This window comes from Lissotriton helveticus, chromosome 11 (genome assembly GCF_964261635.1).
Source record: "Lissotriton helveticus chromosome 11, aLisHel1.1, whole genome shotgun sequence".
Lineage (NCBI taxonomy): Eukaryota > Metazoa > Chordata > Amphibia > Caudata > Salamandridae > Lissotriton > Lissotriton helveticus.
In genome coordinates this window covers 1,186,107,606-1,186,128,239 of record NC_136072.1, presented here as the reverse complement: position 1 = coordinate 1,186,128,239, position 20,634 = coordinate 1,186,107,606, and the positions used below count along the sequence as shown (strand labels likewise).

The window sequence follows — 20,634 nt, the reverse complement described above, 5'->3', positions numbered from 1 at the left end:
CCCTCATACAGGGTAATGAGGTGCTGGATCATGTACATACCCACCAGTCGTTGCTCGGCTGGGGGCAGTTTCAGAAACATTTGTGCCACTATTTCGTCTGGAAAAGTGGTAGAATCAGTAATCCATCGGACTGCTGATCGGGCTAGTTCTTGTTCGTGCATGGTACTTAATTCGCTATAACCGACTCGTGATTTCAGAATGTGATCGGTAGCTTGAAATACTTGTTCTAGAGAGCCTCGTTCTGGTGCTGGATGATGAAAAATAGACTTAGGTTCTGGACGTAAATGGCGATCTGGAAACCTGGATTTTCCTACATACGCTATTCTGGCGGGATTCTCGTCTTCCTCTTCAGGATCAGAGACACTTTCTTTCTCGCTTACTTGTGCTGCTTTACGCTGTTCGTGTAACCTTATTACTTCTTTACGAATTTTCTTGTACATACTTTCCATGGCACTAATGGTCTTGTGCTTACCCTCGGCTATATTATCACTCCACCTTGTCAGGATTCTCATTTCGGCGGGATCTTTAGAAGGGTAATCTTGTTCTCTTATTAGACAATTGATCATGAACTTTAATATCATGAGCTGAATCTCGGCTTTCCTTTGAGACATAATCTCGCCAATACTTTCTGGATCATCCCCTGTACGGATGAAACGATATATTCTGTCTAGATCTTCTTTCATATTTGGTAAGGTGACTAGATACTCGGTCACCCTTCTTACGCGTACGGAATATAAAACCATATTATACTCGCCTGGGACTGTGTCATAAACACATTCGGCAAGGGCTTGTCTGATTTCTGTAACAGACTTATTACTTTTAGGAGTACGCTGTGATGCTTGAGCATGTAATTCGAGTGCTGACAAACGCTTGTGAGGCGGCGGGGTTTGAGGAGGACCTCCTCCTACGGCCCCTAGACTAGAATCGTCGACTGACATTCTTCGTGCTTGCAGGGTCGGTAATTGTAACGTGGGCTGAACTTGTATGGCAGGCTGACCCGGGGGTACCGTGACAGGTACTCCGGTGTCTGGAGAAACGGGAAGTGCCTGATTTACAGGGACAGGTGGAGCGCGAACAGGATTGGCATATTCTGGAACTGTGTCGTCCAAATAGGACGAAATAAAAATATCAGCTGCGGTCGGTTTGTGACGTAGCTTGGTCGGAACTAATGGTGGCGGGAAATTACTGGGTGCCTCTGGGGTCGCTTTTGGCAAGCCTTCGGCAAGGAGAGGATACATACCCTTAATGAGGGCATGCCTCTGTCTGTCTGACTGTTCGGCTTTAACTTGTTCACCTATCTCGATTAATTCTCTTTCTTGAGCTCGTTCTTGGGATTCTCTACTTAACTCTGACTTTCTGACTTCCTTTTCCGTTCTTCTATGCGCTTCCTTACGCCATAACTCGATGGCATCTTTCTGTGACTGTCTGGCTTTCTTTTTCCATAATGCTTCTTCTACTCGCATGATACATTCGGCATCCCATGTACCCGATACGGGCCATCTATACTTTTCTTCTAACTGTTTGGTATACTCTACCCATAAATCTAGATACAATATGGCGCTTATGCCATGTTTCTGATACATAAAGTGACCTGGACTGTCCCTAGGCGGAACAGGAACTGCTGCTTCCAGCAGACCCTTTCTAGTTTTTAACTGACGTAACTTGGAAAAGAGCGGCATTCTAAACTTGAATCGGAACACAATACAATACACGAAAAACAGTAACAATTGGGAAAACAATTCAGGCATACCACAACATTGGAAATACATTGAACAACATTATAAATAACAGTTCGAACAGAATACTACCTGAAAATACTGAAAACAGAAACAGAACAGAATTCTCGAGAACGGAACAGACTAGAATTACTGGATGCACTGCTGTAACAGTACGGAACATACCGGTCCCATAAAGGAACGCATCAAGACCCGTATCCACCTAGGTGAACACTTCGTTTGTGGGCTTGGGTACCACCAACCCACGGACCAGGAGTCAATTTAGACTGACCCTGTCTAGACACTACCCCAGCAATGGTACTCACCGGGCAGCACGGAACGGAAGGCCTCGGGCGGGACTGGACTACGACGACGAACTTCGGACTTCGGACTTCAGTTACGGGTGGGCCTCCGGATACCTCGGACCTTGGACTCTCGGCTTGGGCTCTGGTCGGGACTCGCCGCGTTCCTCCACCGTCTCGTTCGGATGCTGGACCGCCTCCTCCGTCTCCTCCGTGGGCCTGAGGGATACTTGAAGCAGAAATATCTGCACTTGGCCAATATGGTTCCGTCACGACTGCAGAGGGTCAGGGGGTCGGCGTGGCTTCACCGACGCGTGGGGAAAGGGCAAGTCCCTGTTCGGGCGCCATTATGTGGTAAATAAATAAATAATACCCTATTTTTGACTAGACTTATAGCATAACAGATAGCTCAATAAATAAGAGTCAAGATTCGAGGTAGTAGGAGTTTCTGCAGGTTTATTACAGCATAAGGACAGGATCAGGACAACCTGCATAGGATGACCCAGCAGAACAAAAGGATCCCAGCAGCTGCTGGGGCTGGGTCTGGGATGAGCGCGCTAACATTCAATAACAAAACATTGACTTATATACATAGCGCAAACACATAGCATTACATTGCAGTAGGCGTAACAGTAGGTGGAGTAGAAGGCGTGACGCGTAGCAGTCGCGAGAGATAAGAGTAAAAAGAGGTGTAACTGGGAGTTTACTTAGACATGTGATGCAAAACGTAACAGAATATGTCATGAATGGGCGGACACATAGGAGGGGGCTACCTAAGGAGCAGGGACCTCTAACCTAATGGTGCGCGAAAACTGGCAATGACGTGTTACTAGGAGAAGCTGGGGGCTACGAACTCTGTGCTAGGAGCAGAGACTAGAGTCTGGAGGGTCGGAGCGACATGTACCTAAACCCTATCTGGTATCTAATGTTTAGGGAACATGTTGATATAAACTAGAAGTCATGAGGGGAAAAGCTAACTTGATTCTAAGACTGGACCATGCATTATTCTACATGTAGTGCGTGATGAAGAATACTAAATGACTATTAAATACAGTATTTCTCTAACGTGGAGACGAGAAGGCTAGACAATGACGGAAACTATTGATGCAGTTCAGTAGCTTAGGAATGCAGAGGAGGAGGACTGAACTGATAGCAGGAACTATAACATACTTTTGGCAGACTCAGAGGCAGAGCCGGGATGCACCGGGCACTGCAAGGCAGGAAGTGAGTGAAGGGTCGAGGATACAGGTGGGGGCTGTATCGCTTCTTAGCGAGGCTTTCAGGAGACAGGAGCTGAATCTGTGGTCCGGGCCCTTTTGAGGCCTGGAAACGGAGACTTTATAATTGAATAACGTGCACACTGAGAAACGTGGCAACATTACTTACATAGGCCTGATATTCGTAGTATTCACGAGGACTGGAAACTATCATACTAGAGGTGGACACAACTGGAATTGCGTCTTTAATCAGAAATGGGGAATAACATATGCATATTGGTCATGCACACATAACATATGATGGATGAAGCGTAGGGACACAGAACATGGCAAAATTTACTTTTCCACACCTGACGCGGAGTCGGACCGGCGTCGTCCGACGCCGGATCCGGCGCCGATGGGGCCCATTGACCCCGAGGTCTATATCGTCGATCCAGAATACGGCGATGAGGACGAGTATGGAGAGGGTTGGGAGGGGTCTAAGGACCCTTTATCCCGTGCCTGCCAGTATGATGTGGACTGGGTAGGTGATCTGGGTGATGCCAGTGGTCTGGACGAGTCGCCCAACCCTGGGTTTGTCTCCCCGACCCCTGTGGCGTCTGAGGCAGGTGCTGCCTATTCGGTGGTCCTGATGAGGGCTGCCAAGGCCTTGAGCCTTGAGCTCCCTGTCGCGAAGGTCAAGCCGAACATTCTGACCGAAGTGTTTAAACCGCAGTCATGCCCCCAGGAGCCTCTGCTGCCGTTTAATGAGGCCCTGACGGATGTCCTTTTGGGCACCTGGTCCAGGCCCGCTTCCGGTGCACCGGTTGACCGGAACGTTGCCAGGCGTCACCGTCCGTGCTCGGACGACCCTGCCTTCCTATCCACCCATCCCTCCCCGGAGAGTCTGGTGATCCAGGCCTCCACTTCACAGTCCGCGTTCCCGTCGGCTCCGCCCGATCGGGAATCAAAGCGGTATGACCAATTTGGTAAAAAGGTCTTTTCCTCTTTGAGCGCTGGACTGCGGTCTTGTAATACCGCGTGCCTCTTGGGCCGCTACACCCACTCCCTGTGGGATACGGTCGAGGAGTGTTTGCCGCAATGCCCCCAGGAAGTGCGGGACAAGCTCACCCGGGCCTTGGTTGAAGGCCGGGATGCGGCGCGGTACTCGATCCGTTGTGGTCTGGACACGACCGACTCGCTGGGACGGGCTATGTCCACGACGGTGGCGATTCGTCGCCATGCTTGGCTGAGATCTGCCAACTTCTCGCCAGACGTCCAAAATACACTCATGGACATGCCATTTGATGGCAGTCGCCTGTTTGGTGACAAAGCGGACCACGCGCTAGAGCGCTTCAAGGACTCCAGGGTCACGGCCAAGTCCTTGGGTCTTTCGACCCAGCGCCAGCAGACGGGTTCGTTTCGCCCCTTTCGTGGCCAAGGGAGGGGCGGTCCCACACGTGCTGCCAGCCACGCGCCGCAGAACGCTCCCCAGCGCGGTGGCGGCCGTGGTTTCCGCCGTGGTGGCGGTAGAGGCCAGCGGCGAGGTCAGTCCACGCCTCCCCCCGCTGCTGCATCCAAGCCTTCCTAGTCCGAGCTTTCGGGCTCACGTGACGCCAGTGGGTGGCAGGGTTCGCCATCACCACTCCCGCTGGCGCGCGATAACATCGGACAGGTGGGTGCTGCAGCTCGTTCGAAGGGGCTACGCCCTCCCCTTCGAGTCCACTCCTCCAGCCATGCCACCGCAGAACCACCGTGTGTCGGGGGACCACTTGACACTTCTGCAGGAGGAAGTTACGGCCCTCTTGGCCAAGGGGGCCATCGAGCGCGTTCCTGGGCCAGAAGTAGGGTGTGGTTGCTACTCCCACTACTTTCTGGTGCCCAAGAAGGACAAAGGAGGCCTCCGTCCTATCTTTGACCTACGGAACGTCAACGGCTTCCTCCGGAAGGAGAAGTTCAAGATGTTGACTTTGGCTCAGGTCTTGGCTGCTCTAGACCCTCAAGACTGGATGGTAGCGTTGGACTTGCAGGATGCGTATTTTCACATCCCCGTCCTGCCGGCCCACCGGCGTTACCTGCGGTTCACGGTAGGCCAGGAGCACTTTCAGTTTATCGTGCTCCCATTCGGCCTTACCAGCGCCCCACGGGTGTTCACGAAAGTGATGGCGGTGGTCGCGGCTCATCTGCGCCGGTTAGGGGTTTCAGTCTTCCCCTACCTCGACGACTGGTTGTTGAAGGCGGGCTCGCCCCAGACAGTCGTCCACCACCTTCAGATGACGGCAGACCTCCTGCACGAGCTGGGGTTTTCCATCAATGTGCCGAAATCACACCTGTGTCCCTCTCAAAAGCTCCTTTTCATCGGAGCGGTTCTCGACTCGGCGCAGTTTCGGGTTTATCCCCCGGAACGGCGGGTCCGGGATATTCAGGCTCTGATTCCCATCTTTCAGCCGTTATTCCGGGTTTCGGTCAGGTTGACGCTGCGGCTTCTGGGGCTGATGGCCTCCTGCATCCTACTGGTGCATCACGCCAGGTGGCGGATGCGGGCTCTGCAGTGGGACCTGAAGTTTCAGTGGGCCCAGCATCAGGGCAACCTATCCGACCATGTCCTGATCTCGGAGGGCACTGCGAGACAGTTGCAGTGGTGGCTTACGGACCGCGATTGGGTCAGAGGCAGATCCCTCTCCCTTCCCCAACCGGAGCACGTGGTTGTGACGGACGCGTCCCTCCAGGGCTGGGGTGGCCACTTGGGAGAGGCGGAGATCAGAGGCATCTGGTCTCCGGCGGAGTCCCGGCTCCATATCAACCTGTTGAAGCTGCAGGCGATTCGCCTAGCACTGAAGGCATTCCTCCCCTTTGTCAACGGGAGTGTAGTGCAGGTGTTCACGGACAACACCACCGCCATGTGGTACTGCAACAAACAGGGCGGTGTGGGGTCGTGGACCCTTTGCCAGGAGGCTCTGCGTCTCTGGCAATGGCTGGAACGTCAGGGCGTGACTCTGACGGTTCAACACCTGGCAGGTTCTCTGAACGCCAGGGCGGACGAACTCAGCCGTCGGTGCTCGGTGGATCACGAATGGCGTCTGAACTCGGACGTGGCGAGAGGCCTCTTTCAGCAATGGGGAGAGCCTTGGTTAGATCTATTCGCCACAGAAGAGAACGCGCAATGTCATCAGTTCTGCGCGTTGGAGTTTCCAAGACGGCACTCGCTCGGCGACGCCTTTCGGCGCGAGTGGAGTTGCGGTCTGTTGTACGCCTTTCCGCCTATACCACTTCTGCCCAGAGTGCTGAAGAAGATCAGGCGCGACACTGCCCAAGTTATCCTTGTGGCCCCGGACTGGGCTCGAAGATACTGGTATCCCGAGCTACTCAGCATGACAGTCGGTCCCTCGATCCGCCTGCCCCTTCAGGAGGACCTTCTGTCGCAGCAGCAGGGGACGGTCCTCCACCCGAACCTGTCCAGTCTCCACCTCCATGCTTGGAGATTGAGCGGCGGCAGTTGAGGCCGTTTGACCGCTTCCTGAAGTCTGTGATGTAATTCTGGCAGCCAGGCGTCCCTCCACAAAGTCGGTATACGCCTGCCGGTGGAACAGATTTGTGGCATGGTGCACAGCAAAGGCTGTGGATCCCCTTTCTGCCCCTCTGTCTGAGGTTCTCCTCTTCCTCCTTTCCCTTGCCCAGCAGGGCTCTGCTCTGGGCACTATCAAGGGCTATCTTTCTGCCCTTTCCGCCTTCTTGAGGCTACCTGATCAGCCATCTTTATTCAAGTCCCCTATTGTGTTACGATTCTTGAAGGGCATCACGCACATGTATCCCCCAACTCCGTTCGTGATGCCTCAGTGGGACTTGAACCTGGTTCTGACTTTCCTGATGTGCGCTCCCTTTGAGCCTCTTCATTCCTGTCCTCTCCGTCTTCTCACTTTAAAGACGGCCTTCCTGGTGGCTATCACCTCTGCCAGGAGAGTGAGTGAGCTCCAGGCTCTTTCTGTTAAACCTCCTTTCTTGTCTGTTCATCCTGATAAGGTGGTTCTTCGGACTAGACCTTCTTTCCTGCCCAAGGTAGTCTCTGCTTTTCACATCGGGCAGTCCATCACCTTGCCCTCCTTCTTCCCGCCTCCGCATCCTTCGAAGGATGAAGAGCGGCTCCATCGCCTGGACCCAAAACGTGCGCTTTCATTTTACATGGATCGCACACGCCAGTTCCGGGTGGATGACCAACTGTTTGTTGGCTACGTGGGTGAGAAGAAGGGAAGGGCGGTACAGAAGCGGACCATCTCTCGGTGGGTCGTCCTGTGCATCAAAGCATGCTACTCTTTGGCTCGGAAGGAGCCTCCTGTTGGGCTGAGGGCCCATTCCACTCGGGCCACGGCGGCTACTACTGCCCTGGGCCGGGGAGTCCCTTTGCAGGACATTTGCCAGGCAGCCACGTGGGCCTCGCTGCACACCTTTGCGAGGCACTACTGCCTGGACAGTCAAGTCCGGAGGGATGGCTTCTTTGGCCGTTCGGTCCTCCAGGACTTTCTGGTGTAGGTTGTATTGGTTCGCAGACCCACCACCGGGGTTGGTATTGCTGGGGTATCTATTCTAAGGTAAGGAATCTAATACTAACCTGTTTCTTTCAGATGAACAAGTTACTTACCTTCGGTAACGATATATCTGTAAGAAACAGTAGTTAGTATTAGATTCCTTACCGCCCCACCCATCCTCCCCGTTCTGCGAACTGATACCTAGGGTTAAGGACATCCCTTTCAGGGCCCTAGTTTCAAATGGCACCAGTGTTAGTTCTCACATGGCTCTGCGTGTTCTGGCGCGGAAAAGCTGTGTGCAAAGAACTGACGTCAGCGCGCGGAGGCGGCGTCTATATACTCCAGCGACGTCATCACGGCGCACGACGCCGACGACGCGGAGCCGCAGGGGACGCCTGCAGACGACGCCTACCGACGCGCAGGGGTACTGCTACGCAAAAGTTTCCGGATCCAGACTGACGCCTGGGGATATTCTAAGGTAAGGAATCTAATACTAACTACTGTTTCTTACAGATATATCGTTACCGAAGGTAAGTAACTTGTTCTGCGGTGCATTCTGGGATACTGGGAGAAGTTCTGGAAAGTTCTCTTAAAGGCACAGTATCCTATTTAAGCCACATAATGGCAGCCTATGGGGCTTGTCTGTCCATGCCTTCCTCTATATCATTCCAGAGGCTTTTACTGGTAGAGGCAAGTTTTTCTGTAGAAAAAACTGGGCAGGCTGTGCTGTTAGTGTGGTTGTTTTTCGTGGAATTTCTAGTTGAAGTACTGGACAGTGTAGCCTGTGTATATAGGCTGCATTATTTGTCTTTAAATTTTCTCTTAAGTGTCTTTGCAGTTCTGCATTTTTTGACAACTTAAGAGATTATTTTTGATTGCCGCGGTCCACGCACATGGGCGGGACTATTCACTAGATTATGGCTATAACAGAGATACCCCTACTACAGAACTGGAGTTACAGGACAGAAACTACTCCTTCTCTTCTCTCTCTTCTGAGTGTTTACCCTACATTTGTGCTTTAAAAATCTTAGTTACTGGAGCATCTCTTCAGAGTGTTGACAGTCTGATTTGTTCAAACCTAGGTCTCTTTTTCTAAACAATGACTATGGTATGCTGCGAAATTAAAAAGTCCTGGGCCTTTCTAGCCTATGTTTAACTTTACATTGCTATTTTGACTCTCATTTCGACGTTGGAGAATGATTTAAGCATATAAATATATGAAAGAATCAAATACTGGACAACTACATTTACAGGAAAGTATCTTAATTTCATATTGCATACCCAGAGCAAGATTGTATGTGAAATTTAAATCATCTGACTTTTCTTATTCAAGCGAATTCAAACCAGTTTTATGCACTAATACTCTTTTTTCTATTGTTTCAGTTAAAAATACTCGTTTTCATTTTGCCAAAACGTTTCATAGTATTTTTTTAGAGAGATTTTAAAGACTGAAATCTTTTTACTGTACTTCCTTTACAGATAGATTATGCACCACACTCTGCAGATTGGACAAAAGAGACAAGAGGATTGCAGTTGACAAGTGCGAAGTCTTTAGATAATTGGCTTCTGATCTATACTCGAAGAAACTATGAAGCTGCAAACACGCTTGTACAGAATCTTTTCAAGGTTACCCCATCTATGGGCATCAAAATGAATAAAGCAATCATGTAAGTGCAGTTGACTGCACATATTTTTAATAGTCACTTATAGTTCTCTGTATTGAGTTGAACTAGTATGTCATAATATTTAAGGTATTTTAGGAACATGATCTGTTATAACACTTGTTTAGTTTTTTCTTTACCTTTATTTATTTTGACTCTTGAACAGTAGGGTCAAGCCATATGAGATTTGACGGTTAATTTATTTTTCCTCCTCTAAAGCTGGATGCTGTAGATTAAAATGTAGAGCTTTGTTTTGTTTAAAAGTAAAGCAATTTCCGTTCTATACAAAAATATTTATCCAACCTCCGTATATATTTAAGCCTAAAGTGTGAGAATTTTCCGACCTTTCATATTTGATTCTTCACTAATTGTTCCCTTGAAGACCATTGGACAGAGAAGGATCAGGAGTTGTGCACCCCCTTGTAAGCTGGAGCGGTTTGTGCCACATATCTGAAAAAAATAGCATCTCTTAATCCATGCCTTCTAATGAAAATGTACACATTCCTCAAGTTCCAGACTGGATACTGAAACGTTTCCTGAGCATTAGTTCTCCTGTTCTGCCAGGTGGCACGGAGCAGGCTGGGGCGCAGCTCTGCTGGCTCAAGGTACTAGCATGCCTGCTGGAATTGGTTTGTTTTTCTGTGCCTCAATGGCATGGACCCAAAGGTCTTTACATGACTTAACCAGTTAAATTCCTCACTATTGAGCTAAGTAATAGTCTCCTAAGATTTCCTGTTTGAACACATCACTTATGTCTTAAGATGTTCTTGTATGATCTATACAACTTATGCTTGTGGTATCTGAAAATGATCCCTTGCTATATTGCTTTTGCCAGTCTCAACACTTGAAAACCATCTGTTTCTTTATGATGGATGACCCCTTTATCTTTTTTCCTCACTCATAATGTTTGGCGATTCCAGTTTTTCTTTTCTTCCTTCTTCCTTTCCCCGACTTCACACCTGCACAGCCTTGGACCTCTGCTCTGCTATCAACAAATGAAGTGACATTCGTGTGCTTGGTGCCGTGTGTCGCAGTTGTCTGGACCATTTTTCTTAGGAATTTTTTTTCCCAACCAATTTCAAAATATCAGGTTGTATGAATAGATAGTTGCAAGAGAACATTTGGCCCTGCCTCAGTGAAAAACCTTTGGCACAGCCTCTCCCTACTCGGAGATATACATGCATGTTGAAGCTTTTCTAGAACTGACTCGGATGCTCTTGTAATTCTCTACAAAATTTGGAGATGATCAAATCTCATCGCTTGATCATTCAGCTAATTAATATTGTCTCTTCTCTAGCCTTCCTGCCCTCTCCTCTGGACTGCTATCATTCCACCAGGATGTACTCTCTGGCACATGCTTTCATTTCGGAGCAAATTGATCTTGTATTGTACTGCCTTTTAATGAAGTTCTCACGGACATCCTTTTGGGCACCTGGTCCAGGCCCACCACAGGGGCTTCTGTGGATAGGATGGTTGCTCGATGCAACCGCCTGGCCCGGGCGACCCCACTTTCCTCACCCAACACCCCTCCCCGAGAGCTTGGTAGTCCAAGCCTCAGCGTTCAAAAGCGTATTCCCTACCGCACCACCAGACAGGGAATCAAAGAAGCTGGATCATTTAGGGAAGAAGTTTTCTTCCTCCATCTTAGGGTTGCGCTCGGTGAACATCGCAAGCCTCTTGGGCCATTATTCCAACTCTGTGTGGGATACGGTGGTGCAAGTGCTGCCTCAGGGTCCGTAGGAGGTCCTGAACGTGCTCTCCTGTGCTGTTGCCGAGGGGAGAGACGCAGCAAAGTTCGCCATCCGTGGCGCTAAGCCATCACGCCTGGTTGAGGACAACTGGCTTTTCTGGGGACGTCCTGAACACCTTGATGGACATGGCCTTTGATGGCTGTTGCCTGTTAGGCGACAAAGCAGACAATGTGCTAGAGTGCTTCAAGGACTCTCGGGCTACAGCCAAGTCCTTGGACCTCTCCACCATGTTTCCTGCATGGTCTGCTTTTCGCCCCCTTCTTGGCTTTTGAGAGCCAGAGGCCAGAGCAAGCTGTTCAACCTCCATTCGGGTGGAGATGTGGGAACCACGACGTGGTACTGGGGCCAGCGGACAGTCAACCCCCATCCCCCCCCATCCCCTCTCCCTCTGCAGCAGCCTCCAAACCCTCCTTGTCTGACCTTTCAGGCCCATCAAGCACCAGTGGGTGGCAGGATTCGCCATCACCTCCCCCATTGGCACCCCATCACGTCAGACAGGTGGGTTTTGGAGATAGTCCGAACGGGCTACTTCCTCCCCTTCGAGACTGTCCCTCCAGCTATGCCACCCCCCCCCCCCCCCCCCCCCCCCAGTACCATCGCATGTCGGGGGATCATCTGGTCCTTTAACTGGAAATTACAGCTCTTTTGGCCAAGGGAGCAATTGAGCGCGTTCCTGCCCCAGACGTAGGTGTCGTTGCTATTCCCACTACCTTCTGGTGCCCAAGAACGACAAGGGCCTGTGTCCTAAACTGGATCCCAGGGTCGTCGACCGCTTCTTCCGGAAGAAGTACAAAATGTTGACACTGGCTCAGGTCTGGTCTTCCCTCGACCCTAGAGACTGGATGGTAGCATTGGACTTAGAGGATGCTTATTTTCATGTCTCAGTCCTGCCGGCCCACCTGCGTTACCTGCGGTTCACGGTAGACCGCAAGCATTTTCAGTTTACCATGCTCCCCTTTAACATAACTGGCGCCCCTCAGGTATTCACGAAAGTTATGGCGGTGTTTGCAGCTCATCTGTACAGATGAGTGGTTCCAGTCTTCCCCTATCTTGACTACTGGTTGTTTAAGGCGGGATCGCCCCAGGCAGTCATCTCCCGCCTCAAGACTACGGCCAACCTCCTGCATTCACTGGGGTACTCCCATCAATGTGCCGAAGTCGCACCTGACACACTCTCAGAAGCTCTTCTTCATCGGAGCAGTACCGGACACGACGCAGTTTCGAGTTTATCCTCCTGAACAGCGAGTACGGGATATTTGGGCTAAGATTCTGATCTTTCAGCCTCTATCCCCGGTTCCTGTCAGGATGACTTTCAGGCTGCTGTCCCCCATGGCCTCCTTTTATCCTGCTGGTCGATCATGCCAGGTGGCATATGCAGGCTCTGCAGTGGGACCTGAAGTTCCAGTGCGCGCAGCATCAGGGGAATATGTCCGATTGCGTGCAGATCTCGGAGGGCACTGCACGACAATTATAGTGGTGGCTCACGAACCAGGATTGTGTCAACTGCAGATCCTTCCCTCTTCCCCAACGAGAACACACAGTGGTGACACATATCCCTTCTGGGATGGGCAGCCACATGGGAGAGGCGGAGACCAGAGGCCTCTGGTCTCTGGCGGAGTCAGAGCTTCACATCAACATTCTGGAGCTCCGTGCGATCTGTCTTTCACTAAAGGCTTTCCTTCAACCTGTCCGGGAAAGAGTAGTGCAGGTGTTCACGGACAACACCACTGACATGTGGTACTGCAACAAACAAGGCTGGATGGGGTTGTGGACCCTATATCAAGAGGCCCTCCATCTCTGGACATGGCTAGAACATCAGGACATATCTCTGGTGGTTCAACTCCTGGCAAGCATTGAACGCCAGGGTGGGGGAACTCCGCTGCATGTGCATGATGGATAACGAATAGCATCTAAACTCTGCGGTGGTGCAAGGTCTTACTATGATGTGGAGAGCCTTGGTTAGATCTATTCCCCACCAAAGAGCACGTGCAAGGTCAGCAATTCTGCGCTTTGGCATTTCCAAGTCATCCGGACAGGTTTGTCCTCCGAGCTCGACCTTCCTTTCTTTCAAAGGTGGTCACTTCTGTTCATATTGGCCAAACCATCACTTTGCCCACCTTCTTTTTGCATCCTTCAAAATAGTAAGAGAGGCTCCACCGTCTGGATTCAAAACTTGCACGCTCCTTCTATTTATTTTGTAGCCAGAGAGCGCCCGCGGGACTTGAACCATTGAACGGTTGAACACGATATATCATGTAAACTTCTGAAGGAACCACTGGGCTATAGCTGACCCTGATTGCACCAAACAATTCCGGGCGGACGACTAGCTCTTTGTTGGTAATGTTGGGCGCTAAGAAAGGTCGGGCTGTGCACAACGGACCCTCTCCAGGTGGGTTGTTCTTTGCATCAAAGCCTGTTACTCTTTGGCTAAGAAGGAGCCTCCAGTAGGGCTGCGTGCCCATTCTACAAGGGCGACGGCAGCTACTACTGCTTTGGGATGGGGATTTCCCCTGAATGACTTCTGTCAGGCAGCTACATGGGCATCACTGCGCACGTTTAAGAGACCCTACTGCCTGGACAGCCAAGTCCGGACAGACCGCGTCTTGGGCCGTTCTGTTCTCCAGGACTTTCTGGTGTGATCTCAGTTTGCAGACCCTCCTCCGGGGTTGGTATTGCTGGGGTATCTATTCTGAGGTAAGGAATCTATAACTGCTTCTTTCAGATGAACAAGTTACTTACCTTCGGTAACTATACATCTGTAAGAAGCATAGGTTAGTTATAGATTACACCTGCAGATCCTTATCGTCCTACCCATCCTCCCCGTTCTGCAAACTGATTTCTAGGGTGTAAGGACATCCTTTCGTGTCCCTAGTTTTGTACACCAGTGGTCAGTGTCTTGCATGGCGCAAGACATTGTCTAAGTAACGTCCGCGGCATGATCCCGGCGACCATGACGTCGATTAACATTGTCGACCAACGCCACCTACCGACGAGCAGGGGTACTGCTGACAAAAAACTTTCTGGATCCAGTCTGATGCCTGGGGGATATTCTAAGGTAAGGAATCTGACTAACCTATGTTTCTTAACGATATATCGTTACCGAAGGTAAGTAACTTGTACAACTCTTCTACAAAGGTCCATGCACAAGGTGCAGTGATTGTGGTAAGAGGTCTTACTTTTCTCTTTCTCATGATGAGTTCAATGACAACTTAGTGACTTTTTGGCTCTGACTTGGATCCTATTCAGATGCCTGGTACAGTTTACCTTGACGATGAGTGAGGTGGGACATCACCCCCTTTCTTTCAAAACTGATGCAGGTACCTTTATTTCCCTCCGAAATGCTTGTGGCTTAAAAAGTTCTACAGTATTGGCAACTTATCCAGTATTTGGGTGTCTTTCATAGATTCACATGCCTGAATCATTCCCCGTCGTCGAGACGGGAGCCTCCGGTATATAAAAAGTAATGTCCTAGGGACATACATAGAAAAGAATAGGCCCAAAGGTCTCACCTTAGTAGCCTATCCACGTCCTTTTGCAGGAAGGACCAAACAGAGCAGGCCCCAAGGGTCCCACCTTGGTGGCCTATCTGGGTCCTTTTGTAAAAAAAGACCAAATAAAGTAAAACAGCCAATCAGCTACAACCTCCTTCTAGAACCTTCCTGCCAGGAGCCCAAGTCACTCAGATTCTCGTACGCACCAAGCTAGTTAGGCGTAAACTCATTAGAGAAAAAGGTGAGCCCTGCCAGGGGAGGCGGGAGGGTGCATGTGAATCTATGAAAGACACTAATACTGGATAACTGCAGTTACAGGTAAGTAACGCATTTCTTGCATAGATTCACATGCTTGAATAATTTACTGTTGTCAAAGTGGGAGTCCCCCGCTATATTTGGAATCAGTACAGTATTATACACATGCTCCAAAATTGATAGAAAACATTCACCTCACTAACTTAACTAAATCATTTTTTAAGAACCAAAATTCAGCCAATCGAGGAACATCAATCTATTGAACACTCCCGAAGAGGCTTCACTCCCTTAGATTTTCTATTGAACATTGTGTGATAGTTTCCCGGGCTTCTGGTCGGTTTCCTACCAGTTTTCTCTTTTATAGAGGCTTATTCATCATGAAAACCAGTTCTAACCTACACCTGCCAATATTTGATTACTCAGGATGTCGAAATCAAACTAGAAAGAGGCCTTTTCAGACCTTGTGGAACATGTTGTAAGAAAAGACTGATCTCAGAAGACCCACACATACCTTTTTTGTTCTAAGACACTAAAGAATAGAGAGGGGATGCTTCTTATATGGCCCCAAACACGAATTATCCGATATTGGGGTGTCTTTCATAGTCACGTGCCTGAATCATTCTCTGTCATCGAGATGGGAGACCCACGGTACCCTGATCAAGCCAAATTTATAAAATGCCCTAGGCTATATTGGCCCTTAGCCACGTTTTAAATAGACTATCTATGTCCTTTTTTTAAAGAAAAAGGACATGTTGAATGCAGCCATTGCTGCCAGCACCCTCTAGAACTCTCCTAGCAGAGACAGTTGCCTACAGATTTTCACTCCATATCATGTGAAGGGAGTCTGAGTTAGCTCAGTTTTCTTCCACAAGCTTCTGCAATTTATTCTTCAGATATATTTCTTCATTATGTGTGATAAAATAGGCCTCCTCTGTCCCTACAAGACCTGTGGCAAAAAGGGGTTTATGTGAATGATCCTCACAACAATTGCATTTATTGTCTACACCCAGCCAATGAGGTAAGAAAGTGCAAAATCTGTCACACTTTCTCTTCAGAGACGCTGAGAGAGCGAGATAGCAGGCTGCTTTTGTGGCTGCATTCCACTAAGCACCGGAATTCATCTGAAGAGGACAGTGATGGAACACTCAGACCTCACAAGACCAAGATCTCCTGAGGTAGACTGGCGAGGGTAGGAAGCACCTCAAACCTTCCTTAGAGAGTAAGAGCTCAAAAAAGGAAAAACATCCAAAAGTCTCCTCAGAGCCTTCATCATTAAAGTGACAAGAAGAGGACAAGGATTATGATGACGTATACTATCAGCCATATGTGGCGCCACCACCGTCATTATGGCTTGCCTCCCAAATCTCGCCCAAGAGAGATGGCACAGCTACCACCATCTTTAATTCAAGATCTTCAGGCTTTGCTGGAGGACTATAAACCGAGGTTTCCCCCTCAAAATATTCAAATAGAGCCACCAGCAGTTCAGCTTGAGTCCGTCGAAACACGGGCTTTACCAGTGACACCAACAGTACCGTGCCCTCCTATGCAGGAGCCTAACCTGGACATCCTTTCATCCTTGGATGAGTAGAGAGAAGAGGGTGAAATTCCCTCACCCTACACCTGCAGATCCTTGGGAAGATTACATTATTCCTACTGCCACTCCTCCATCACACCATCCAGCGGATTCAACTCCTGAGGACATCGGGGGTTTCCACAACTTAATGGAGAGTGCTTCCTACAGAGTCCATCTCTACATGGCTGGAGACATACAGACTGCTTCATGTATGATTTAAGAGGAGGCTAGGTAAACAAACATTCTGACAATCACAATCATCGACTACATTTGGCAAGAGGGAGGAAAAATAACTCCTGCCACAATTTCTCCAGTGCTCTCTCGCATAGACAAAAAAGACAGAACCCCAGAAGATTCCTCTTTCTGCATGACGGGCTGCCCAAGCCCGGATTCTGTCATTTTTCAGGCTGCACAAATAAGATCAAAGAACCAGTCTAACCCTATCTCAACCCTCCCGGATAAGGACATTATGGGGAACTGTTTCTCCACCATGGCTGCAACTACCATCAAAGCGGCCAACACTTTGGCTTTCATCGGCCATTATGGTTGACGGATGTGGTCGAACATGACTTACTTGCTAGACCTCATCCCTGAAGACAAGAAGCAGAAACCTAGAAAAATACTTTTGGAAGGAGAGAGGGCAGCCTCTGAGAAAATCGATTGTGCTGTGCGCATAGCCAGCACTGAGTTTCGCCACTTGGCAATTTCAGCAATCTTGAGGCGCCAAGGGTTGTTGAAACTAGTAACATCACTGGGTTTGGGCTCTGAACAGTAAGGCCAAGCCACTGATCTATATTAAACAAAACAACTGCCAATACTGTTCTCTCATTTATAGTCAAATCACTATAACCATATTGTAACTCCAAAACAATGTGTGCTAAAGACTCCTAATTCTGTCTGAATTAATCTGTTTTTTAATAATTTTTTCAAAAGAAGTACTTTTTCCAATATTTGCAAAACATTTACATTTTTTCCATCATGATTGCAAAACCAATCACATTAAAATATTCACATGTACATATTCCAATTACTCCATATAAACTCTCAATCGGGCTCACCCAACTCTCACTCCAATCAATTTCCTTTTTGAAAAATCAATCACTCATATACTCCATTCACAACTAACATTCTATTTACAACATTTTTAATTCAATCCTTTTACAACAATGCCATAGAAAAATGATAACATTTCATCTTTTTCTGCCTAATTAAAGCTTGGCTTTAGTATTCTTATGGCAAAGAAAATGGTCTACGCGTTTTGTACTCTGATGGTTGTAGGTTCTCTTCAGGACCCAAAAGCTGCAATAAAAAAGAAGAAACAAAACAAGATTTATTCTGACACTTATTTTTTCATTCAATAGCTACTTCCCACCTTATAGCTGTTGCTCAATTCTTACCTCAACTTGGTATAAGCTGTATTCAAACCGACGTTGGACACTTTAAAAAAAAAAAAAAAAAAACAACAACAAACCCAAAACCATTAACAATATGACTGGAACACGCTAGTCACCTGGTATGCTATCTCATCTTAACGAGGAACTTACATTATTCTTATTTGCCCACGTCTTTTTTCCGAGTCTCCACCTTAGCATGCGACGCCTGGAATAATATACCAACACTCATGAGTATTCTCGTTCTTCACTTGGCGCATTAAAATTTACAAAGCTTGATTACAACTTACTTATTGTAATTTGTTGCGTTACATACAGAACTTGCTTTCTTTTGATGGTGTTTCAACCGCTGCGGGGAAACCTATTGTGAAGAACAGCTTGGCATCAACTAATCGTGTTTAAAAGCTACGACATAGCAGATTTAAGGTTCTCTGGGCTTAAATTACCTGACGCGAAGGTTGAGAAAAGACCGGCCATCTGTCTCGGCGTTTTCCTGTCTGCAATCATTCAGCGTGTTCGAGCTGCGTCCATTAATTATTTTGACTTCCTTGCCCCGAGACCTCTGGGAATTGTAGTTGTATGTGCGTGATCGCGTCTGGATTAATTTACGCAGACAAGGAGGGTATTGTGCCAAAATGTATATCCTAAAATATGTTGGTCTTAAAAAGTGACTCCCACTGAATGGATTTAAATTCCTCAGCCTCATGGACTCTTGCTTACTAAAATACACGATGATACGTTCCTGCATTTGTTTTTGGTAACACAATGGTTTATGGGATGTGTAGTATAACAGCGTTTATTTTTGAACGTGCACCATTTGCAAATCAAGGCACCGAAAATCTTGCTGCACATGTCCACTTCGCCAACTCCAAAGGATCCTCTTAGGGAGTAGCTAAATTGGCCCTGTTCTGCCTAATTTTGTGTGTCCTATAACTTTGTGGAGCTTCAGAAAGCCCAACTTAAACCAGTATTCAATACAAGCAGTTGTTTGTATATTTAGATTGGAAGGAAAATGTCCTCTGTCCTATTCGGGGAAAAAAAAGGAAAGAACCTTGGATGGAGCAAGACTCCTATAGGTCACAGTCAGGAGGTGCTAGCATAATAATGGTCAAGTACAAGTAAATGACATATTTAGCTCAATCTATAAATTTCAGAGAGTTCATTAAGGCCATATACGGCAGTGTTGAATTTTATGATGCGCATTGCTTCCCTTTTCGGCAGTATTGCATCTAGGTCTCCACCTCTTATATCATTCTCCACTTTAGAGATAATTGTCCATATCAGATCTGTATCTGTATGATTATTTAGCCGCCAGTGGTTCACCAGAGAGGCCGTTTGAATGTTTTTATTGACCTTGATTTGTGTTGTGAAATTGGAGTTCTTATTTCCTGATTGGTTTTACCTATATACAAAATGTTGCATGGGCATCAAATTCCATAGCCTATGAGTCTTGATTTGCAGTTCGTGAATGTCTCATGTTTCCAGTGGATGTTATGTTCGAAAAGACACCCTTCCTTTGTAGTGGAACAGCATATGCAGGTGACGCATTTGTGGTGCCCTTGGATGGGAGGAAATCCAACGAAAGATCTCACTGAGACAGAATTATTTTGGGGTAATGCCGCATGCACAATTTGATTGGCAATACTGCTGTCTTTTTTAAAAGCAAATAACTGTGCTTTATTCAATGTCCTATTTAGATTTTTTACAAGATGCCAATTCTGAGTTATTACTTTTTTGAGCAAATTAGAATTCGGGCAGAATGTAGAGACACATACAATTCGGTCCATCTCTTTTCTTGGTCTTTTTTCTAGCAGGCATTCTCTTGGTGTCCATAAAGCGCGCTTCATGGCCCTTTTTAATAGGTTTTTGGGTACCCCGTTCTCGGTTTTCTGTCAATTTCATGGCGTGCAGTTGGTATTCATCTTTGAAGTGGCAATTTTGTCTGATCCGGAGATACTGCCCAAAAGGCAAATTCTCTTTTAAACTCTTGGGATGGTTGCTCGAGAAATAGAGGGCTTTATTCCGGTCTGTTTGCTTTTTAAAGAGGGTTGTTACCAACTCACTCTACTGAGTAGGCCTCCACATCCAGTAAAGACATTCTGTTTTTTGAATGGTTTAAACTGAACTTGATTTCGTGTGAACGGTTATTTAGCCATTCGTGGAATTTCCTCAGGTCCTCTTCATTGCCTGTCCACACCATAATGATGTTGTCTATGTAATGACTCCAATTCCTGATGAATTACACTAATGGGTTGTTTTGATAGATGTATTTCTCTTCGTACTTAGCCATAAACAATACGGCTAGCTCCGGGGCGAAGGGGCATCCCATGTTGACTCCTCATACTTGATAATATAAGTTGCAATTGAAATTAAAATAGTTCTTTCTTAATGCGAAGCTTGCTAGTTTCATGATAAAATCAGTTGTCACCTTATGAGGTCTTGAGCGGATTTCCAGGAAGGACTCAATCACAAGTAACCCATCGTCCTGAGGGATCTGGGTGTACAGTGACACCACATCAAGTGTCACAAGAAAATGAATATGCTCTTCAAATTTTATCGTGGCCAGTCTGTTAATGAAATCAGTTGTCTCTCAGAGGATTTGACTTTAGGTAAAAAAAGTTTTAGAAAAAAATCAACAAATTTGGAGATTGGCTCCATAAGAGACTCGCATCCCGAGACTATGGGCCTGCCAGGTGGTGTAGTCTCATTTTTGTGTATTTTTGGAAGTGCATAAAATAAAGGGATCCTTGGACTTTTGATTTTAAGATATTCAAAC

General features: G+C 47.6%; 1 protein-coding gene across 1 annotated transcript in view; it reads left to right on the top strand.

The window, feature by feature from the left end:
• PIWIL1 (piwi like RNA-mediated gene silencing 1) overlaps positions 1 to 20,634 on the top strand; it is a 1,966,306-nt gene that overhangs the window by 1,406,592 nt on the left and 539,080 nt on the right. The window contains exon 13 of the mRNA XM_078668015.1: positions 9,216 to 9,403. Within this exon, the coding sequence (XP_078524141.1) occupies positions 9,216 to 9,403 (188 nt within the window). The remainder of the gene's footprint in view (positions 1 to 9,215; positions 9,404 to 20,634) is intronic.